This window comes from Echiichthys vipera (assembly GCF_963691815.1).
Source record: "Echiichthys vipera genome assembly, chromosome: 11".
Lineage (NCBI taxonomy): Eukaryota > Metazoa > Chordata > Actinopteri > Perciformes > Trachinidae > Echiichthys > Echiichthys vipera.
In genome coordinates this window covers 30088170-30112869 of record NC_139836.1, presented here as the reverse complement: position 1 = coordinate 30112869, position 24700 = coordinate 30088170, and the positions used below count along the sequence as shown (strand labels likewise).

The window sequence follows — 24700 nt, the reverse complement described above, 5'->3', positions numbered from 1 at the left end:
AGCTGTCCCCGATGATGTTCTGGCAGGATGTGGAAAGGGCAGGCAGCACGGCTCTCTGGTACAGCAGTCTTTGATGAGGTGATGATGTGATGAAGACCTCCCTGTGACTCTGTTAGGGCCGATGTGAAGGCTGAGGAAGCAAACACATGCTTTTAGATCACATGCAGTGATTCAGCGTCTCCTTGATAGGGTGATCAGACGTCTCCATCAACCTCTCAGCTGCCATCATGGTTTAAAAGCAGGACTGCCAAGAGAAGCCTGGAAAAAAATGTGGATATGTAAATATGTCTATTTCTATTTCTTCCCTTTTTAAATTTAACTATTGCTTATTTTTGGTATTTTTTATCTTATTTTGTATTATGTTTCTGCTTGTTATATTCTGTTGCTGCTGTGACAAACAAATTTCCCTGTCTGCAGGATATTAAAGGTTTTCTGATTCTGATTAGGGGATCACTACCAATCTGATAAAACTGTTGTATTACACACTGACAATAAATAAATAATGTAGTCAAACACAAGGGCCCTGCAATGAGTTCAATATGCATTACGTTTATAATGGGTTTGTTCAAACTGTTAAAGAGATGCTTTAACTTTATTGTTTTTTTATGAGTCTGCAGTTGAGTTGTTTATCAGTCCAGCTTTACTGAGATGAGGTCATCACATTATGTCATTAAGATTATCATACAATATTATCATTGAGGTCAAAGGGACTAGTAGAGTTGTGTCTGACTGCATTATACTCAGTGGAGTTATTTTACACAGCATCATGTGAGTGGAGTGGCTATATCTATGTACAGTCAACAGTTCATGCTTGATAGCAGAGTAAATGCACATGAATCTACAACACTAACAGCTCTGTAACTGTTGGTGCATCTGTCCCTACATTAACGTTACCGACGTTATCTCCATTAAACTTAGAAACTGACGCTAACACACCAACATCGCTGTTAACGTTACGTGCCTGATAGCTCCGTTTAACTGCCTGTGGGCTGTCTGGGCCCAGGCAATAACAGTCCTTACAACCGTAAATTATAAATACATTAACTGTGCAAACATACTCTCAAACTAACGCTCTGTAACTACACTTCGGGGTTTTAACATTAGCGAACTGATGTTACAGATTTCGCTGGGTTAACCTGTAACGTTAGGTTTGATAAAATCCGATGCTAACCGCTAATGCGGGCTAACAATAGCGTTAGCTTGTTAGCTGGTGTGTTTGGGCTGCTCTACAGCAAGAGTACTAACCACACTTCGGTTCTTATGACTGAAACACTTATGCTGGTTTATGTGGACACTGACAAACATAAAGAAATTAAGCTTACGATGCACAGTTCATGTATTGGTCCAGCTGAATCTTCACGGCCATTGCCATCCCTCCCACCGGGGCGTCGACAGCATCGGTGGAGCTGCTGCACTGAAGGAGGTGCAGCAGCTGTCTGCCTCACATGTGTGTCGGTGTCGGCTTCAATATCTCACTCTTAAACCCGTCATATCACCGGGAAATTCAGAGCGCCCTAACGTTACACGGCCATGTAGAGCTGCAGCGGGTTCTCCACCTCTCTCTTCCTGTTATACGACAGACAGTCCATCTGTCCAATCAGGAGGGCCCATCCTCTGCTCAGAGAGACCTACCCTTTCCGGTTTGAGTTAATGTTGTTGCGATTTCCAATTTGTCGTTGTCATTTTGAATTTGTCATTGTAATTTTGAATTTGTCATTGTCATTTTGAATTTGTCATTGTCATTTTGAATTTGTCATTGTAATTTTGAATTTGTCGTTGTCATTTTGAATTTGTCGTTGTCATTTTGAATTTGTCGTTGTCATTTTGAATTTGTCATTGTCATTTTGAATTTGTCATTGTCATTTGCCCCTCAGGGCCACAGTAGTTAGCAGTGGAGGCTGATGAAGAACCTATGCTGTAGGTTCAAATTGAGGGTAGACAAGTACCAATGCTAGTGGACACTAGAGCCACTCACACATGTGTGGGTCAAAAGTTTACGACGCACCTCCCCATGTCAGACAGATTTGTTGAGACAGAAGGATTCTCGGGACAAAAGCAGCTAATTCGAATGTCGGCTCCAGTGAAAATAACCACAGAAAACTAAGAATAACTAAGAACTAAGAACTAATTCAAATGACGGCTCCAGTGAAAATAACCACAGAAAACGAAGAAATTAAAATCCCAATCCTCATTGTGAAACAAACACCTGTCAATTTGATTGGAAGAGATGCATTGTGTAAATTAAACATTACAATTTTGTGTTCGTCAAAAAATCTGCAAAATTCAGTAGAAAACACCCTTGACAGTCAAATGGCCGTTCATTCAGGAAGAGCTAAAGTATATTAGCTGGGAAACATCACAAAGCCAGTGTCACAAGCACTCCAGAAGTGGGAGAAATATTTAAAAGTACATAATTTTAATACAAAAAGAAGCGGTTGAGGATGAATGAGGCATTTGGAGAAGGCGAGGCGCAACAATGAGTGAACAAGGGTTATGGAGGTCACAAAACGGTTTGTTGGTGGCCCCAGTGACGTTGTTATCCATGTTCATTTCTGAAGTGCACAGTCTAGATCACTGTGCAAGGGGGGAAGTGATGAAGAAAATTTGACAAAAAGGTTACTGGTTGCCTTATATGCAAGCAATGGTGAATGAGGTGTTAAACCAATGTGAAATATGTGCTCGAAATAATGTAAAGAAAGGTGTGAAAACACCTGTTGGACATATTCCAGTACCAGAAGGTCCATTTAAACATTTAGTTATGGACCATGTCGATATGATAAAATCAGTTCAAGGCAAAAGATACATGCTTGTGATAATCGACAGATTCAGCAGATGGATTGAAGCTACACCATCAAAAGACTTGAGCGCTGAGACTGTTTCTAAAAAATTTCTAAGAGAAGTCATCCTGCGATTCCAGCAGAAATCAGCTCTGACAATGGGTCTGCGTTTGTGCAGAAAGTTGCAAAAGGTATCCTACAACAGTTGAGAAGAAGAGATGTAAACACTCAAGAGATTAGATGGTGATAATCGCCAGATCACAGCGGATGATCTGCACAGTTGAGAGTCAGAAAAGAGGAATATTGAGTATTGTTTTCATTCATTATATTCAGTTAGGTCAAGATTCATTTTCATTCATTGTTCAGTGGTTTCATTCATTATACTCAGTTAGGTCAAGATTCATTTTCAGATATTAACACATATATACTCTGATTTCATGTTTTGATTTAACACAACTGCACAACGCAGGCAAGCGCTAATCTACAGTTTCTCAGGCTTACACTACATTTGTGACTCAGTTGATAGTTTTACAGGTAATAACACTATGTCATGATTGCATTTATAATTTAGTTTTACAGTTTATAATTTACAGTTTTTATAGTTTAATTTACAAATGTTTTCTCACTGGTTTATTTTTATCACATGCTAAAAGAATAACGCTGAGAAATTAATGTAGCCATTGCTCGCGCCCAGCGCAGTCGCCCATTATCTATGTATGTCAAAACAGAGGCCATGGGGACTATGCAGGACTTTTCTCCTCCACAGAATGATGAGATGATCAAGAATGAATACATGATGACGAAATGAAGGCCAATGGTCTGATATTTAGAAAACCACATTCTAGTGTCTGTAAGGTCTTAAGATAAGACCCGCAGTGTAAAACAAACAAACACCACAACGAGCACTTTCATTACATTATATTTATTACATAGTAAAAAGTACATTACCTTTAATTTATATATATACAAATTATATTCATGTAATGTCCTGTTCAAGCAAGACTCCTCTCCTGATAGGAGTCCCCTGCAACAAATAAACACACAGCTTACAAAATGTCTCCTGTTGGTGGCTCTATAAGGCTGTAGTGTTACCTGACTGCCGACTGTACTGCAGTGGGAAAATTCAGCTCTTCTTTCCCAACTCAATAAAAGCCATTTCACATCACTGAGAGGATCCCAGGGCCACTCTGAGTGGATGTTAAGCTGTCCACATCTACACCTTACTCTAGATCACATATTTGGTATTAAAAAGGTGAATTAGTTAGTTTGTCAGGGGTCATTGTCATTGTACACAAGGCACAATCAGCATGCAATAATGTCAACAGATTTCTAAAGAAGTAAACTGGAGCAGCTCAACGTCTTCTTGTCAAATGTTCACACCTGACTTTGAGTTGATGTGTTGAAATCCCACTGTGGTGAGTACCTGCCACATCAAACACTGAGCTTTAGTTTAATGTTGTCTATGCAGGTTCCTCAATTGTAGTTGGTCAAAATATGATGTTAAGATTTAAGTTAGGTCAAAAAACCATAATCATAATGGATGTCCTTAGTCAAAAATTGTAATGAACAGGTACAAAAGGGAGGAAAAAAAGAGGAGACTTGTATACGAGACTAAAACGGTGTTTCACTCAGTTTCTAAAGAACTGCTAAAATGAACTATAGAACTGTCTGCTCCTTTTCACTTTATGACGTATCAGGGAGTGGAGAAGTGGAGCGAAATGCACTCGGCACCAGAGTTCCACTGACAGCTTTCACACCAGCACAAACGAAGCAAAGCAGAGAGCCAAACAGGTGAGGTGTGAGAGCAGTCACACCAAAAGGTCAGTGTTACACTAACACAGTGAGTCTGAATGAAGTGGATCTTTGTCCAGTCTGAAATACATAAGTATTCTTGGCAGCCAGGATGTTCCACTCAGAATTTTTGATTTGGAGTTTTAGCTGACTTGAACTTATAATTATTATAATTTTATAATGCTGGGGATTAATCATGTGTGGACTGTGGCAGAAAGCTACACAAACAACATCAATACTGACGTTTACTATTTGTTAGACTGTACACTCAACTATCTACATTTTGGAATGTTGTAGATGTGACATCTCTGGTACATCCGAGAAGACATCATATGCACACAGTCCCTCTTTATTTAGGGGAAGAGGAATTCATAAGGTTGCCAAAAGTAGTTTGTTTTTTGTTGTTGGGGGCAAATAGCTCATGCAGAATGTAAAAGAAATCAACAGAACAGGCCATGTGTCTGTCTTAGTCCGTTACAGCAGAGCAGAGCACAGTGTGGCTTCTCTGAAACTAAACCTGCCGCTACAGAAATAAAGTCCTTCTCCTGTACAGTTTTTAATCGACGCTGATCCATCGGTGGTGTGATAACAGTGGGTGATATAACAGTTCTGTTAAACTCTGAAAAATCAGAACAACATGCAGCTTCTAAAATTCAAATAACTTACTTTACTGCCCCTGCCTGCAATCTCTAGATTCATATGAACTGTGACCAAAGCCATGAGGTCAGCCAGGTCTTATCAAGGTAAAATAATCTACGAGAGTGAGTTTTGTGAGAAAGAGATGAAATCAGAAATAGTATGTACTGCAATTTCAATACATTTGGTCCGATTTTAGCACTGAGTCTCCTTCTGATCTACTATTGTTTGCCTTGTTAAAGTAATTGCATTAGGCCGTTAACACAAACCCAACACTTCCTGTATCTGTTTCCATTTAAAAGTTGGAAGTTTATTCCCAGGACTTAATTTGTTTGTGTTGACCACATCCCTGTCCATTATCCAAGACCTGGCCTTTATCTGAAGAAAGATGGTAAACCATGTCCCCCAAAGCTATTGGTATCTCATATTAATTCTTCCTAGCAACAAATGACATGTGCCCAGCCACACCAACAGTTCATAAATAGTGCTATCAAGTATTGTGATACAGTATATTTTCTTCATCTGTGCCACAGAACTCCACTGTCCTTATATGAACACACGCTGCAGTTCATTAGAACTCACAAATACTAGAGCACCAACTGTGGATTCATCCGCTGCTGAAAATAGTCCCCAACAAATGACTAGTTCCTCTTGTTTGAGTAACGTTTGTTGAATACCACAGTGAGCAGCTGTTTTAGGAGATTACTGAGCCTCTTTTTTTGTCTGAATGTATAAATGTGTTAGATGTTTTAGAATATTTAAAGTGAAATTCCGATGTAAAATCATCCCAGGTTCTTTTAAGGCAAATTAGGTCATCAAATTAGCCATTGAGACAATTATTTGTGTGTATGAATTATTGACGCAGATTTTCCGGAGAGTCGCTAACTGCCTGTCGCGGCTAACACAGATTAGCTCGGGGCGGTGAGTTGGACGCAATAAAATGTCTTTTTTAACCACTAATACTGCTCCAAATTACACCAAACCTCCGCAGTAGCATGAGAAGAGTCCCTATAACCAATTACATAGTATGTGAACACAGAGTTTATTAAAAGAGTGTTTTAAAGACTTACCTACTGGCCCCTGTACCAGCTCCTCTCGTAGTACAGTCCATTCAAGTTGATTACAAATACAACCCAAAAGGAAGGAGCCCATTGATGATTTATTCCATCAAAACACGTAAACGTTGTGGTTTGTCTTAGTTTGGTGAAATGTCCTACACAGCTTTCCCTGCAGCACCAAAACTTTATGCAGATCTCAGGGGTCAGGGCGCGTGTGTTGCACAGTGAGTGCAGGCACGGGTAAAGACAACTTGCCTGCAACTTGAAGTGAGGAGACAGAATGGTTCGTGTTTGTATCTTTCCCGGCTGTGAAACAAAAATTAAAAAAGCTTACAACCCAGAGACTTTTCATAGGCTGCCATTACGATGAGCGTGCTCTGATAAACCAGTGGTTTATTGTTTTGAATCGGGACATTGAGACGCAGATGGAGACGCTCAGGCAGAGGGATTACCGTGTCTGCAGCAAACATTTGGAAAAGGACGACTTTATAATTTCTAAAAGAGCTTCTGACTCAAAGAACCCAAAGAAGGCGTGCTTGAAGAAGAATCCCATTCCACGAGTGCAGCAACTGACTACGGATAGACTGGAGGGTAAGATATTTCACCACACTGCCACAAACCACAACGTTTACGTGTTTTGCTGGAATAAATCATCAATGGGCTCCTTCCTTTTGGATTGTATTTGCTAAACGACTTGAATGGAGCAGCTGCTGCCGGGGCCAGTAGGTAAGTCTTTAAAACACTCTTTTAATAAACTCTTGGTTCACTAACTATGTTGTTGGTGCTTCGGTTAATGTGTAGAAACTCTTATCATGCTAGTAGAGGTTTGGTGTTGTTTGGAGCAGTATTAGTGGTTAAAAAGATGTTTTAATGAGTCCAACTCGCCGCCCCGAGCTTATCAGTGTTAGCTGCGACAGGCTGTTAGCGGCTGTTAGCGACTCTCCAGAAAATCTACGTTAAAAGCTGTTACGTGAAAAAAATTGTCTCAATGGCTTATTTGATGACCCAATTTGCCTTAAAAGACCCTGGGGTGATTTTACACTGGAATTTCACTTTAAGTCTTCACTGTGGAGGGCAGAGGAATCAGAAAGTGTTGATTGATGGAATAACACATTGTGAGCTCTGTTTCTTTTTTGATGAGATTGGAAGACAATTGACAGCTGCCTTACATTCCCATAAATAAAATTTGTGTGAAAATACTCAATCACAATTTGTATTTTATTGTATTGGTCTAAAATACACATAATTCATTGATTTTTAAAATACTGGACTCAGCCAATAAAATGTTCACCATGTGAGTACAACATAAACTCTTCCCTGGTTGCCAAAAAAAAAAAAAATCCAATTTCTCCTTTTTAATATTTTTTCACCCTAATATGTGGACATGGTGTCCCATTGTCTCCTTGAGTCATCTATCCACAGTAGGGGGATAAAACGTGGTATAACTGAAGCGTCTTCTTCTACACATCATTTAAAAAACCTGGTGACAAGCTCTTGAAGTTGTAGTTGAAGCCTGTTGGATCCAGATGTGAAGGAGGTGGTGGTCTGGAGAGAGGACAGAGGTAGAGGTGTAGGGTAGTTGGAGTGGTCTTACTTGACCCTATCAGAAGGGCTCGAAGGTCTGGGACTGGGAAGCAGCGGTACAGGGGATGTGGCCTCGATGAGGGCGGGGTTCAGGATGATTGGCAGGGACATGGGTGGGACTCCCACCTGCAGGGGGGAGGCAAGGGGCTGCAGGATGAGGGGAGACTGGCTTAAAGGTGACGGAGTCTGGACAGGGGACGTTGTTAACGGCCCCGGCATGGTGGCAATGGATGGTGGGACCGGAGAGGACCGGTCTGATCCTGGAACACAGAGAAGAGAAATTCAATAGAGCTGAGGTCATGTTTTCTTCACCAGCTGCAGTGTGCTTCTCTGCTCTGGTTTGGTCCTTGTTGCCATTTTTGCCAAGATGCTTTATAATAATGTTATCATCAACATGGACGCAGGAAATATTTCTTTCATTGTTGTTCATTCATATGAGAGATATTTTAGAAATTCAAAGATTTTCTTTAATACAAATTTAACAGACTATAAAAAATGGACGTAGCGTCTAAGCCGAGGTCCGTTCTCTCAACTTGATCCAATCGCACTTTTCTATGGGAGTCGTCATCTTGTCCGCCTCATTTACTCTTACCAAAAAAGGGCATGTATGTGACGTTGGGGTGAGGGAGATCCGAGGAGAAGTGAGGGCCATAGGCACTCAAGAGGCCACGCCTCTAATGATTCTTAAACTTTAACCTCCAATGAAATAAAAACTAGCCTGGTACAAAAAACTTCACCCCCCTCAGTGTTTTCATGGAGATATGACCTAAGCATACAGACGATAATGTTTTTTGTCCCAGGCCTTAAACAGGTTTAATTATGCTGTGAAAACGGCCTGTTTAACGTGGGTGTCAATGAGAAACTGCTCTCTTATGAAACCTGCACCTAGTGGACACTCAGAGAACTGCAATTTTTGGCACTTCCTGATTGGATCAACCAGGAAGTCACTTTGGTAGGGGCTTAGTATTTAACTAAGAAAGTTCCAGGAATATGAACACAACACAGCTGTGAGTGGAACAGATGGAAGCTAAATCTGATCTGCTGTTCTGCTTTAATCCTATACCTACACACTAGCTGTTTTTGAGTGACTCCCTCCTGGAGTAGATTTGAGTGTTGTTCTCAGAAGTGTAATAAATACAGACTCTGGTGTAGTCAGTATGGTCCCTGTCACATGGATATGATACAGTATTTAGTGTGGTGTGTTTACTGTGCAGTGTGCTGAGGATGGTGATTGACAGAAAAAAAACTGTGACTATCTTTTTTCACTTTTAAACAACAGTTTCTGTATTGAATATGCAGTGTAAGGAGTGTGTGATTGCTGTTCGGAATTATGAAACCCTTTTGGCTCTGAAATGCAGATAGGAAGTTCAACATTAGAGTGCTGATCATTATAATCAAGGCAAACTAGCATTGTAGGTAACCTCCTAATGTTATAGGAAATCCAGTCGGCGGGGCTCTAATTCAAGCTTTCTGTTATGTATAATGTATAATTAATAAAGAATAACGTCTGTGTTATCTGTTTGCTATGTGTTCACCAACTGTGGAAAGACAAGTGTGGAGCCCAACACTGTATAATGATCAATAGCATCATAAAGAAACAATAAAAGAAGAATATTTACTTATACTCTACACTAGTGTCAACATTATTTGGCTTTGAACTGCAGGAATACCAAGTGCATAGGGATGGGAAGATTTTATTGATCGATTCTGCTTATTGGTCCAATTCTTTATGGATTCCTGATCAATTTTCTGTGTGGAAAAAAGTGGTCCTGCCCAGGATTTCAGCATCAAACACAACTGTTTTAAGATCTGAGTATGAACCTAATGTAGATGAAATAATATTACTACAGCTTTCTTTTTCATTAAGGTCTGCAGGTTTTTCCAATTAAAAAGTCTGCTAATCCTGCCTGCGTGGAGCTAATGTTATTAGAACACTTTGGACTGGTTCTTCCTCTCCACCATCACTTCTTGTTGTTGCAAGTTTTCAGCTGCGTAGACACGAGTTTGACGTCATTGTTTTGCAATTGCTGAAATTAATAATAATAATAATAATAATGATAATAATAATAATAATAATAATAGGAATTGATATATGACTTATATGATTATTAATGAATACTTCTGCACCGTGACAAAGATTGTACACTGAATAAATGAAAAATGCTGTCATTTACAGATAGTGAACACTGACACATTATGTCACTGTCCTGCATGTGCTGATCACAGTGGGCCTCATTTATCAAACGAACGTACGGCAGAAAAACGTGCGTACGACCATTTCCTGGCAAACGTCGGCATTTATCAATTTGGAGGTGAGCGGGAGCTACGATCAAATCTCACGTCAGGTCTAAGATCGTGTACGCACATTTCAGCCTGTGTATTTGCGGTGCAGCACAGCAAAATCTGGCTGAAAATATTTAACAAACCTCAGCTGTCATTAAGCATAAGCAGTCACATATTAAGAACAGATCAAAACGGATTCTTAAAACAAATAAAAAAAATTAAAATTGTGGTTGGAGCGATTTATTGTACTCATGTGAGTCTGAAGGCACCATCCATGAATGATTACGCATTCATCAGCGCCAAAACTACCACTCGATAAATGTACAGGTGATTTGTGATGCCAAGCTGTCGCTTTTAAACGTGGTGGCCAGGTGGCCGCAGGGGGGGGGGGGGACACGATTCTTTTATATTTCAAAACAGCTCGGCTCCAGCCCCCCGCAACCCCGACATTGAATGAATGAATGAATGAATGTGTAGCCGCGGCTGCAGCAAGACGCACTGCAGAGCCAAAGTCATCTCCTCGGTAAGTGGCTACCCTCGATAAATTGCATTAAATCAAACAAGGTATCAGATGATTAACATCTTGGTATGGTTCTTCTAGATGACAAAGGTATTCTCTTACGGAATACCTAATGACCCACCGGTGTGCCATATTCAGCGACCCTGCCGTGAAATGCACCCCCTCGCATTATATGTGATATTCTGGATCAGAAGGCTGTTGTTTCGACCTAAAGGAGTAGCTTATATTCAGGTAACCCACAACGGTCAGACCATTGGTTACTTACAGTCTTTAAACTATTTTAAAGAGTTTAAAATCAAAAACTTGGATAATAGCGAACACAAAACAACACCTTTTTGTATGTTCTGTGGAAATAAACTGCAGCCATAATTACAAAATGAATTAAATGGATCTTTTGAATATCACCTATAATGCGAGGGGGTGCATTTCACGGAAGGGGTGCTGAATACGGCACACCTGTCTAACAGTGCGCACAGGCGCACTCAGATCACAGTGGAGCACTGCCTCAGTTTGACTGCCTCCGTCATTCTCTTCCATACAGCGTTTTTATGGGCCCCTTTTTTTCCACTCTTAAGACTGCCAAAAAGCATGTCCTTATTTTGCTCCATCTCAGATGTCAAGATGCCGATCTGTGTGTCGGAAAAGTTTCTTTTCTAACCTGCGTTCCTTCTCCCCATGTTTGACCTCAGTGGGCGAGGCCTCCGAACCAGGAATATTTAGGGGCGTAACATGTTAAAGACGATCGAATTCAGCCGCCGCATTTATCAAGGCCCGCTCATTCGTACGCTGAGATTGGTCGGATACGAATGTTTCATAAATCACACGTGGGTCCTTTCCTACGACCAATTCTGCGCTCAGATCTGCGCCCGTTTCCACGCAAGATTGATAAATGAGGCACAGTGTGTGTGAGAAGACAAGACTGTTCTGAGACAGGAAACCTTCAGTGTTTTACCGTTGGCACTGGCTGGTTGGGGCTCCTGAGGTGATGCTGGTCTACTGGGGGTCTGTGTCTCTGAGAGGGTAAGTGGGACTGGGGAGGGTGGCTGAGCAGGTGGAAGAGACACTTGAGGGGATGAAGCCCGGCCTGCTGAGGGTGTCTGCTGAGCAGGCTCTGCTGGAGAACTGGGCATTGAATCTAAACATGAAGATGATTCATGAGAAACACCATTGTTAAACTCCTGGTACCATAAAGAAACTGAGCCATTTACCTTCTCAGACCAACATCATGCTGTCTAGAACATACAAATGTATTGCTACATCCCTGCTGTGTACCTGGTATGACAGTCTGTTTGAAGAGCTCCTCCCTCAGGTGAGGCAGGAAGCACACGATTCGTTCCCAGGTGATTTCCCACAGGTCTGAGTATCCTGTCTTGGAGTCAGCGCTGTGAAAGATCCCTGCTGTGTCCATCACCAGCAGCATGTTCTTCAGAGACTCAGGGATTGCCTCCAACTACACGTAAAAAGAAGAGGTCAGAGAGTCAATCAATCTCTCAATACCACACCTCAAAATCGTGGCAGATATATTCCTTTTTGTTCCACGTTTGATTTTTCCATTTTTAGATTACTTGAAGAATTATATTCTCCAGAATATTCCAATTCACAGGCTACCCTTTCATTCACTGGATTTTTTCTTCTCTTCTTTTTATGATTAACATTTTTTATTTTAATAACAAAAGTTAAGTACTTTGCATCTCTTTGCATCTCTCCACCATATGACCTCTTTCAAGAGTCCTTTAAAAACTGTAAGTATTTGCCCCACTTTGCTTCATATAGATCCAGAAGTTGTTTACATGACATTTTTTCAAATGCTGCAACTCGTGCCAACTCCACAGCCCACTCTTGAAGACCATAAAACATGAACTAGATTACCATCCTCATTTTTGCATCGGCAACAGCTTGATGTGGGTAATAATCCTAATCTAAATAATCTGGAGGGAGTCCAATAAAAACGATGAATCATTTTGAACTGGATAAGACGTACTCTTCGATCCCTTGAAACTACTTTCACATTTTTTAAAACTCTGTTGAAATGCTGAAAAAAAGCTGAAATGTGCCCGTTGCCAAGAGTCTGAATCATCCTAGAATAATAGACAGCTGCCTCGTGTCCTTTTCCATAACTCAATGGGGTTTGAGTCTCTCAAATACTTGTTTGCTAATTCACCAGTGCTTTGACACGATCATGCCAAATGAACAACTGGATTTCCAACAAAAAGTAATGAACACAGAAGTTTGAGAAGAATTGATTTACACTGATGATTATATAATGAGTTCATAATGAGTTAAGCCAATACCAACAGTTTAGGAATAGTAGTCAATAGTCAATGAATGCAAAAATATTTGGAACATGAAAGTAAAAGCTGCTGCAATATTTCCATATATTCCATTTTTCTGCCATAGCTGAAAATCTATAAATGCAGCCATTTACACTCATCTGTTCTTAAAATTCCCCTCATGCAGATAGCCTTTCAATGGCATCGCATCAGAGGTGGAGAAGAACAACGGACCATGTTCATAAAGCCATCAGCCTGATATATCAGTTAGCTGTAATCATTTTACAACACTGTATGCTAGTGCTAACATTGTCCGCCGTCTCAATCCCCTCACCAGTAAGTCACTGGATCCTGCATGCATGTACTTGTCCATGAAATCCAGAATGGTGAGCCAGAGTGCAGCAAAGGTAGGCAGGGACAGCAGAGGAGAGAGGTGTTGGAGGAAAACCTGGACAAATGGAAAACAAGGCCACATCAGCCACAGCTGCTGCCATAATGTGAGATGATAGGAGACATTTCATGTTCACTTGTAAACCTGTGGTTGAGGTAAGTGGGTGTAAAAAGATTGTTATGGCATCTCAGCACACATCTTAAGTGATGCTCATCAACAGCTGATTACTGTGGATTAGGGTCGTCACAATACTAGAATCGATCTGAATACCCAGGAAAACACTCGATACTATTTTCAATACCACAGGGAGAAAATTTAAAAAATGAATATTTAGAACACTACAAACAACATCAATCACAACCCTTTTAAAAAGTTCCCTGATGTAGAGCAAAAAAGAAAAAAACAACTGTAGGGAGTATATATGACAAATATGTTGAAGTTCTCTTGTTTGTTTTCCTTTGATTATAGAGCTCAGGGATTTGTGTGGACATTAAATGATTCCATGAAGGAGGTTAAACCTTGGATTCCAAAACTGCACTTTTGCTTCGTCCAATTCCTAAAACTTGTAGCAAAGGTCCTCAAGCAGCAGCAGCAGTGTTCCATCAGCTCAGAATTGTTAATATTATGAACCAGCTGGAGCTTCTGTCTTGTTTTGTCTGCAGAGCTTCTGGGTGACGTTATGTGTCAACTGGAGGAGGCGGAGACGGCACTGTTAACGCCAAAAGTATCAATACTTTTTTTGACAACCCTAGTGTTTATGGTTAACAGTTCTTTTTTAGATGATCTTCCTCTGGTTCCATCTGTATTTAAATATTTAAATCAACTGGGAATGTTAAAGTCCCCCTCAAAAACAGATTTTCTTCTTCCTCCTGTTGGATGTTTGTAACCTGACTCTCACCACATGAATTTGGTTCCTCCTTGCTCCTCTAATCCATCTGGGATCTCTCGACTGGGAAGGGATTTCAGGAGGTTGGGCTAAAAATCCTTGCATATGATTGGATAAACCACTTTTCCGTCATCTTTATTGACGTGCTACTTCAACCACTCACATGGAAACAACCCGTGACGCTGATCAGAGTTACGCAGGGAAAAGCCAAACCCGGTCAGGAGAAGGGCGACAACTTCCACCAACCAAAGCCTTCAGAGCCGTTCTCTGGTGTTCTTTTTAAGAAGAAAGATTGTCTAGATCGGACAACACGGATAAAACAGCAGCATCCATGCGAGCCGCCACAGTCGTTTCTCTGCTACGTCACATCTATAAAACCCCGCCCAGCGGTCCTGATTGGCCTAACCATTCTTTACAGACCCTGAAATCACTTTCCTATGGAGCGAATCCAGATGGTTGAGTGGAGCTAGGCGGAGTAAAGGGAGAAACAAGGCTGAACGAAAGTCATCTAGCAAGAGTCATGTTAGGATGTATGAGCTTCAGCTTTCTCTATGCTCACTGAAAACCTGATTTTAAGGGGCGGGCCTACGAGCATGATTTGTGACATTTAAACTAGTAGGGAGGGGATCTTTCAAGTCTTCAGAAAAAGGGGCCACGAGGAGCTATTTTCATGTATTTGTGAGCTCTTGGTGGTGGGCTTTACTTTCCTAATAAAATGTTCTGTCATGTTCAAATGGCAATGTTTATGTATCTTACAAATTGCAATCACGCTATAAATTCAGCATCTTTGAATAAAACAAAACAACTCCAGCACAGCGCTATTTAGAAAAGTGTGTAATGCTCTAAACCTTTGATAGCAGTGTGCAGGCTCTCATTCTGGTCTCCTCCATACCACCCACATCTGCTGGGCTGATGTTGTCAAGCAGCTTAGTCAGCAGGGGGAAAAGCACCTGCGCGCACACACACACACACACACACACACACACACACACACACACACACACACACACACACACACACACACACACACACACACACACACACACACACACACACACACACACACACACACACACACACACACACACACACACACACACACACACACACACACACACACACACACACACAATGGTTTATATTATCCAACATAATTCACACATCTGATGGACCCCGTTGTGTGATATAAGAGCACATGGAAGATTTGACTCCCCCCCCTTCCTTTCTTACCTTATTAAAGCAGGACTCCCACTCAGTTGCATCAAGTGTCTGCAGATCATGGACCAGCAGCGCCCTCTGGAGGTAGGTGAGGGCCTGCATGCGAACCTGTCGTCTGGCGTCACAGCACAGCCAAGCAATGCCTGGAGCAGGCAACGATATAACAGACATGAGCATTAGCGGACTTTAACAATGACCTAAAGCATGGGATGGACAGTAACAGTGCTATAGATGCTGAGGCTAACCTGCCAAAAAAGCATGTTATTCTCAACCTTTCATCAGTCTCTTCAACATTACAGACATCAACATTCAAGGGACAAACATATTATACACATTTATGGATAGCAAATGGCATCATTATTATTTCATTATGGCTAAAGTCAGTTGAGAAATGGCAAAGAAAGGTTTAATGCTGAAGTTTGAACCACCAGGCGACCCAGCTGCCCGAGTGTGTGTGAATGCATCCTGAGACAGACCATCTGGGAAAAAAATCATGAAGCTCTACCTCCACCTGCTACTCCCTGTGTACTCTTAATGGCATCTGCAAGATTCCACTGCGCCCAACCTACAACCAATCAGAGCCGAGGAGTCTCTGACGCAGTATCAATGACTGCTGTGAAACTAGGCAGCAATGAGGCAAGACTTTATGTGAGAAATATGCAATACAGTAACAGAATCTTGATCCATATTTGATCTGTGCTGTCTACTTTCACACTCTGATGAGGTCAGAGCAGTTGTCGACACTGCAGTGGATCTAACAGATGCCATTAGTCTGTCTCGTAGTGCAGTCAGGTAGTTTTAGCAAATATGAAAAAGAACATATATTTCTCATAAAAGGTAACCGACTGCAACCTTTAGGTAAGTAAGAAACCACACATCTTGTCCACCAGAGAGCACTGACAAGTTTACTTTGAAATTATGAAATATCTTGCTCAGAACATATTGGCCACACTTAAAAAACAAAACAAAACAAAAAACAATTTAAGAAATAGCTTTCAAAATATACTTTTATGTTGTGTTTATGTGAAGAAATGGATATCAGGCAATATCATTAACTTGTTTTTAAACTCATAAATATCTGTAGCTGATTATGGCCTTTGAACACCTGGCATTTGAACCTTTATTTAACAAACCGCTTTGGGCCGAATCAGTGTATTTGCGTGTTTTCAGGATCACCACTAACTAACGTCATGACATCAGCTACAGAATTGTTATAAATGACACATTACCTTTAAGACAGTTTTGTTAAAAAACAGACCCATGGGGTCTGAAATGCCATGTGTGGGTTGAAAAGATTTGACCTTTGGTTGAAGTAGTCTCTCTTGCTAAAATAGTAAGTACAGTAATAATGCATCAATTTGCACAAACGGCAAGATGTGTCGAGCAGGTTTTGACCAAATTCCATTTTTTCCCAATATAATGCATTCTGGTAAAACACCACAATAAAACAGATTCATAAGTTTCAATGTCTCAACAACAATGCATTCTAAGCTTCTTTAAGGTTCTATTTAAAAAAGCTTTTGTCCTGTATGTGACAGGATCTACCTTGCAGCAGAGGGCACCAGCAGCTGGTCCATAAAGTCTGGGAGTCGGCTTCAATCTTCCTTCCTGCAGCCTCCAGATGGCGCTGCTCCTCTGCCCAAGAGCTGTAGATGCTGGCAGCCCGCGTGTGCAGAGTGTGCATGAGGTCTAACAGCTGCACGCACACGCACGCACACACGACCACGCACGCACGCACGCACACACACACACACACACACGCACGCACGCACACGCGCACGCACGCACGCACGCACGCACGCACGCACACACAAACGGTAATATAGTTTGATTTTGAGGTTTAATCATAGTAAAAGTCTTCATAAATCTGTGTCTTTAAACCACCTGATGCAGTCAAGTAACGGTATATATTAAACAATGTAGTTGTAACTTTAGACTCCTATGAGGTATCAGTTTCAAATCAATTAGGTTTCTCTAATTGTAAAAAGATTCAGAATTCCAGATCACTCTTTACTGTGCAGCCCTCCAGCAGAGTCACTTAAGAGTAACTATAACTTAAGAGTGTTTTATGAACAGGAACTCTGGATAATACTAGCGACAACAAGATGCAAATACACTGGAATTATCCTTTAATCTTACATTCCCACCAAAGCCAGCACTACACCAGAAATATACCATAGGGAACGGTGTGTTCTGCTTAAGTACTGATATGAATGTTTCACATGAAAGCTGTAAGGAAAGCTCCTTCGCAACATTTTCATTGAATCATCTTATAAAGCTACAGCTGGGCCCTGTTTCAGAAAGCAGGATTAGTGAAAACTCTGAGTCTGTTAAACCCCAGATGAGGATGGATTTACAGATCCAGAGAGAGTCTGCGCTCAGAATACAACCTATCCATGTCCCATTTGAGAGTGGAAGATGTTATTTTTAACACTGTGACACTGCAGACAAGACAGCTGTCAGTTTGTTCGAGCAGTTCCACTATATGTCAATATTTTTGAATGAGCAGATTGTGGTGCAGCAGAATGTAGTTTTTCAAAGAGGCTGTTTACAGTCTAAATATGTTTTAACAGCATTTCACTGACTGTGTTACTACTTTAGTCGAAGCAGCTCAGATAAAGAAACTGAATACTGTTGAACTAACATTTAAATCTACTGTATTTTTACCTCAACACATTTTCAAGTCAAGCTCACCAAACACATTATTACTAGATGGATCAGATTGTGAGTTTACAATCGTGTCTCTATGTTGCTTAGATCTATCTTTTTATTCTTCCTCTTCAGTTGCTGGCCCCTGTGTTTCGTCCCTGTCAGATTATAGCTGAACAAATATATTTCTAATGAACGGTAGGCCCCAGCCTAATACTGTCAGAATCCACCACTCTATTATCCATTAAGGAAATGTAAAAGGATGAATTAAGGGACAACATACTGTAACTCATAATAATAGAATGTTATGTTCATTTAATGTTCATTTAGTGACACTTTCCCTTGCTCTGACTCTATTCTTTAAAGATAAATGTGGACAGTCAGCATATTCTTGCGTTAATATCACTACGTCTACTGGATTAAACTGGAGGCTCTGCCTTTAGTTACCTTTTGCCATGGTGAATCATAGAATTGCAGCTCCATTGATTGCTTTTTTCATTCACCACCCATGAGCTTTACCTCTTAAATTTACTCTGAGCTGAGTGTAATCTGATCAGCTGTTCAGAAAAGATTTGGTACAGAAAACTCAGGGTTTCCATCTGAGGATAAGTCAACTCAGAGTTCAGGGTTCGGCTAAGGGTTTGGTAAACCCACAGACTGTATATAAAGATGGACAGCTTCACAGCTCCCTGAAAGTGAAGCCAAAGCATGTGGAGCGCCCCCTGGTGGCTGTATGCTGGGTATGTCATATGGCCAAACTTAAAAGTCAAAGTACAGGCGGGTGTATGGACAGGACTTTGATGATGTGACTTCACCGCCTGATCACTACTGTGCAGACCCTGGTGGTCGAATAACAACATGACAGTGCCTGTGTCTGGGATATTTGGCTTCACTTTTGTACAGTGGGAGGAAGACGAGATGAGTCATCCATTTTTATATACAGCCTGTGGTTAAACCTGCTTTGTGAAAAAGGGCCATGTCCTAAATCTGAAATCTATTTGGGAGCCAGAGCCATGGTTTCCCAAAAACGTCTTAATGCCAAAAAAGACATGGTATCCTAAAGCAGAGTTTACCCAGCTACTGAAAAGAAAGGGGGAGGGACTATGACTTTCATGAATCATTCTAGTGCTGCAGGGACTACAACGCTCCCCTACGCTGAGTGAGAAACATTTGTGAGTGAAACAAGTTTTGCTGGGCTCAAATCAACATAAGGTAGAAGGGTAAAGAGTGCTGTTGTACTTACATCTTGACTAACCTGTAATGACACCGTGTGGTAGCTGGCCGGGACACCCTCATCCTCCTCCTCGTCGCTGTGGGAGCGTGATGGACGCTGGCTGGACACCCGGCTGCCCCCTCGTCTCGTGCTACCTCCACCCTCCTTGTCCCTTCCCCCTGCTTTCTTCCTCATACGGGACTTGGAGGAGTCGTACTTGTGGCTCTTCTTCTTGTCGTGGTTGCGGTAACCTGAGGGAAAGAAACATTCCAAAGGAAAAAAAGTATGTTATTTAGGATCTAAAACTAGAAACAGAAGTAGCCTTGGGAACAATAGTACTATGGTACTACTGACTATCTGATTGTGAAAAAAGGACACAGTCATGCTCATCACACACAGCATAATTATGTTCAACCCTTTTGATTGAGGTTAACATGACTTTTCCTCTGATGCTACCCTTAAGCCAAATTAACTTTGTAATGTAACCTTTCATCCATGCATCGTCTTGATTTTCTGTGTGTCATGTGCTTTACAGCCTCAGACAGTGGTCTTTTCTATTTTTCTGTTCTTCAACAGAGCAGCTAACAATTTCATAACGAGGAACTCACACTGCGGTTTTATATGGATGTTGGTGTGAAGGTGGTTTCCATGGAGTTGTCAAGGTGCTGTTTGATAGTTGAATAGTAGGAGACTGACCTCACCAGATCAAAACACAGCACTTGTTTGTTCAAATCAAACTACAGGATCACTGCAAAAACTGACTGAAGTACTGGAAAGACTCAGGAGTGGTTAACATCAAACTAAATATGTTCTCTACATACTTACAGGCATGGTGCCCACACCCCTGTGTTAAGTGGTAATGTCTATTATCATGCTACAAAAGCTTGTCATGAACTAATCACACCAAGATGGTGTCAAAACAATCACAGAACTATGGGCTATTTCCAAAAACTTTCCATTTATCTTGAAACCACCTTTAAAAAAAAGATATGACCGCAAAAGCTCAAAAGAGTAATAGCAGGTTTTCCACTTTCTATTAGTGTTTCCTACAGATTAACGCCATGCCTCAGCCAAGTGCTTTGATCGACCCATGGCTTTTGTTGCTCTGTGTAAAGCTGTTGACAGCATATATCCAACGGCCTGAAGCACTAGGACAAAATAAATAGGATATCATCTATGCCACAGCACATTTGTACCACCGCCGTTTCTCTACGTTAATCCCTGTAATACTGTAGATCACAAACAGCACAAGCAGAGACAAATGGTAAAAGGCGAGGAAGAGGTTTAAGGGACAGATGACAAGGAGGTGGAGGAAGTGTGGGAAGAGGAAGAGGGAGAAGAATGTAGGGCAGGACAGTGAGGTGGAAGGGAGAAGCAGACTTTTAAACCTGTCAGGTTGTAACATTTGTATCAGTCACCATGGAGTTTACAGGTTTAAGAGATATTACATGACTGTAATTTGAATCCAAAGGTTCTACACACTGCTACAACAACATTCTATTCAGGGAACAGTCTGGCCTGGAAGAACTAGGGCTATTACGTATATTGTTATTGTATGTCCAATCATATCCAAAAATTAAAGAATCTGAATTTGATATTAAGGAACTAATAGAAGGGTCCCTCACTTGATTTTACACATTAGTGAAATTCAATTCTATTTATAGCTTCAAATCATAACAAAGTTATCTCAAGACACATTATATAGAGTAGGTCAAGACCACACAATATCTTATTTATGATTAACAGAGACCAAACAATTCTATCTGTAATAATAAGTAATGTACTTTAACAATAATAATAATAATAGATCAGTTTCAGGATCAGTTTACTTATCATTAGGGACTCTAAGCAGCTTGTCAAAACAGTTGTATAAAGTTGTCTGGGGCTCTGGCTGAGCTTGATTATGTCAGGGTTATTTGTGATTAGGGTTCTCAGAATTATTTGACAGAATCTCAGCCTTTGCTTGAGGACACATATTCTGAGATAAGGGAAAAAAACACTTTTTTTTTTCTTCTTTGAACCAATCACAATCTTCTTGGGCGCAGTTAATCTCTGGATGCAGCGATGGTGCCTCTGCAAAATAGTCTCGGAGTGGACATGCTTCACTGAGACATTTGTACGTAAAAGACTGGACTTTTCCTAAAAGAAAATACAAAGATAATGATGGTCGGTGACCTCGAGGTGAAACCTGCCTATACTTGGCCTAATTAAAACTACAGACCAGAAATGTGTCAAACCGTTTTCACAAAAGCTTGTGTGAAGTGGAAGTGATCAGTACAATGGTCAAGTCAAAGTCAGTGCTGTATGCCCCTACCAGAGTTAAAATATGTGTTAAATCAACTCTGACTGACGCCAGCCGTGTAAGCAAACAGATCAACATCAAACATGAGACTGTGAATGTTCTCATTCGTCCAGGTCATCGTTATCCTCAAAGCAATTTCAGTCAAAAACAACTGGACTGGTTGTTTGTCTAGGAAGACGTTTCACCTCTCATCCAAGAGGCTTCATCAGTTCATGTACGCATCTGACCAGGCTGGGACTTCCTAGACAAACAACCAGTCCAGTTGTTTTTGACTGAAATTGCTTTGAGGATCAAACATGAGAGTACTGCAGACTGAGTCTGGCCTTTTCCCAGGTGTGTTCACAAGTTTCCAGTCTATAATCAGAGCCACAATGCAAACTCAGTTTAAATCAGTGTATTGCACAATGAGCCACACACAAAATGTCTTAAATAGTTGTCCAAAACTAGTTGTTTTGTGTAAGAGTGAATTATCTTCTCAAAATGAATAATAAAGGATCTCTGGTTTCAGTTTCGTTTTTCCCGTTAAGAGTGGAGCATCTTCACAAACAATTTAACAAACGATCGAAGTGAATCTCTGATGCTGTCGAAATTTTCTGAGAATTATAAACAGTCAACCATGTAGAGACAGAAAGTACATGCTGTCATGTAAATAAGATCAATAACATAAGGCTGTTTAGTTTGTTTACTGAAAGGACAAGTTACAGAGCTGTTCTATAGGAAAGGGATCCTTAAATGACTCCTGTTGGATCTGACGCTATTCAGAAAGTACAATTACATAAAATTAACTTGACTTTCAAGGGGGGCGGGGGATGCCGATGGGGGGGTGGGGCGTCCCCCTAATATAATGGTAGGGGAAACACTGAGAACTATACGTTCAGTGGAGAGAACACTGCCCAGTCAACTTACGGTTTCCACACTAGTAGCTAAACAGCTAATTGTAATAATCTTTGGGTAGCTTCATGTCATGTTTTAGACCGATACTCTTTTGCTTATCTTCGTCCCTTAAATAGCTTCTATGAAATGTAAAATGTATTTCTGTGTCTCACCTCCATTGAGGCTGGCCTCCACAAACACTCGTATAGCTCGAACACATAGCTCAAAGTTGTCAGGGGTAACGTGGGCGGCATCACGGACGATGAACGAGAGCGTTTCCACACACTTGATGAGAGACTTGGTGTCGTGCTGGCCCAGATCCTGACCAAGCGTCAGACTGTACTGGTTGACCAGTGGGTGATTCAGCTGAGCTTTAGAGTGTACCAGAGGGGTCTTACTCGTCTCCAGGTCATCTTTCCCAACCTGGGAAAAATACAAATCACAAGAATATACAATAAGATTTATATTTTAATATTTGAGCACCAAACACCCTATTTATCTGCAGCTCTCCTGGTTACTTTGTAAGATGTCAGCTGCTCTAAGGTGACTGAAACTCTGAGACAGCAGGTTGCCAAGATGAAGGCCTAAGGGATGACCCTCTCAGCCATCAGAGAGAGGTTGGGTGTTCACAGTCTGTGATTTCAAGAAGATTGAAACTTTACAAGGACACAGATTCCTTTAAGTCCCTCAAAAAGGCCAGTCGTCCACGTAAAACAAGTGCACCAGAGGACAGGATTATGAGAAGACTCTCAATGGGGAATCAGTTCAACACTGCAGCTGGAGTTGGTCTCCAGTTCAGTGCTGAGCAGGGCAAGGATCCGCTCTGCACACAGAGTCTCACAGTTTAAGACTTTTTGGACTGAAAGCCCACTCTGCAGTGACCAAACCTCTCATCAGCAGAAAGAATAAAAAGACTAGACTTGCCTTTGCTGAGGAGCATGTTGTGTGGACAGAGGAGAACTGGTCCAGAGTGACTTCACTGATGAGAGGATGTTCAGTTGATTTAGGTCTGATGGAAACATTATGTTGGGTGTAGGACTGGGTAGAAGTCAGTTACATATGGAGGAGGAAGTGTCATCTAAACCTCTGAAAAATCCTTAGCAACAAAGTAATGTCTAAGAAACCCAGAACGGACCAAGATCAAACCAGAGCAGTGTGAGAAACTAGTGATGTCCTGTGGGTGCAGATGTGCTGAAGTCATTCAAAGCTGTGGCCTCTACACTTCCTGTTCATTTTTGAACCCTATACAAGAAAACATTGTTGAATCCTCTCTTTTGACACAATAGTTACTGTTCTCTAATTTTGCTCACTGTTTTTTTCCCCACAAAATAAAGGTTTTTGTTCTTTAATGATTTTCAGTGTATGTGAGGATGTGTGTGTGTGTGTAAGCTCTGACCACGAGCCATCCGCTGCTTGCTACATCCACATCTGTTGCAGAGCGAGGGATCCTGGTCTTGCTGTGCTCTGTGTAGATCCCAGAGTCAGACGTGTAGCCTCGATCTAAACTCACTTCACTGTGATGATGAGATGGCAGCTCGCTATCTGACTGGGCTCCTGGACACACAAAGCACACCAATGTTTGCTCTTTTGCTTGACGGCTTCATATAAGACAAACATTTGGGTCAAAATTTGTTTTTCAAAAATGCCACTACCATTATAATCCTCAGCTTTTTGTGTTAAAAAACATAAACTTTGGGACAATCACTTAAATAATCTGCTACTTTCACAACTTCAAGGTGTTTTTCAAATCCATTAAAAAACTAAATTGAGGAGCCTTTTGCATACATCAGCACCTAATCATAAAGTCAAACGGTCCAAGGAAATGTCTGAATGGAAGAAAACCCTTGTAAAATATTACCGGCCAAGTATTAACAGACGCGAGGAACAGTAAGGACAACACACTAAAAAGTAAAAACACATTTCATTATCAAGAAGTCATTACCACAATTATCACTGATATGGAGCTTGTATTTATTTACTAAAACCAACCCACCACACAACCTGGTCAGACTTTCACCACATACTGAAAGGAAGGCCTCTTGGAATGATTTGGATTTACATACTTTATCTACTCTACTTTTCCATTCTGTTTTGTGAACTTAATCATCTTTCCTACATTTCTAGGGATACACTTCTGGAGGGGAAATACTGAATCCTTTATTTGTATTTCCTGGCTTATACTGTACAATGTAAACTTCCTAAAATAATAAATAAGAAAAATACAGATATTTGTGTCTTCAGTGGTGACA

At 41.0% G+C, this 24700-nt stretch overlaps 1 protein-coding gene across 2 annotated transcripts in view; it reads right to left on the bottom strand.

Moving 5' to 3' along the window:
- Nucleotides 1-3806: 3806 nt before the first annotated feature.
- gbf1 (golgi brefeldin A resistant guanine nucleotide exchange factor 1) overlaps nt 3807-24700 on the bottom strand; it is a 136956-nt gene continuing 116062 nt past the window's right edge. Inside the window, exons 31-40 of one of the 2 annotated variants that reach the window (XM_083922922.1) lie at nt 23848-24005; nt 22625-22874; nt 19307-19527; nt 16960-17110; nt 15427-15557; nt 15045-15146; nt 13254-13367; nt 11922-12099; nt 11602-11784; nt 3807-8106 (exon numbers count right to left, since the gene is read on the bottom strand). In XM_083922922.1, coding sequence (XP_083779048.1) covers nt 7853-8106; nt 11602-11784; nt 11922-12099; nt 13254-13367; nt 15045-15146; nt 15427-15557; nt 16960-17110; nt 19307-19527; nt 22625-22874; nt 23848-24005 — 1742 coding nt within the window. In that variant the 3' untranslated portion in view covers nt 3807-7852. The remainder of the gene's footprint in view (nt 8107-11601; nt 11785-11921; nt 12100-13253; nt 13368-15044; nt 15147-15426; nt 15558-16959; nt 17111-19306; nt 19528-22624; nt 22875-23847; nt 24006-24700) is intronic. The other variant, XM_083922923.1, reaches the window with a different exon arrangement.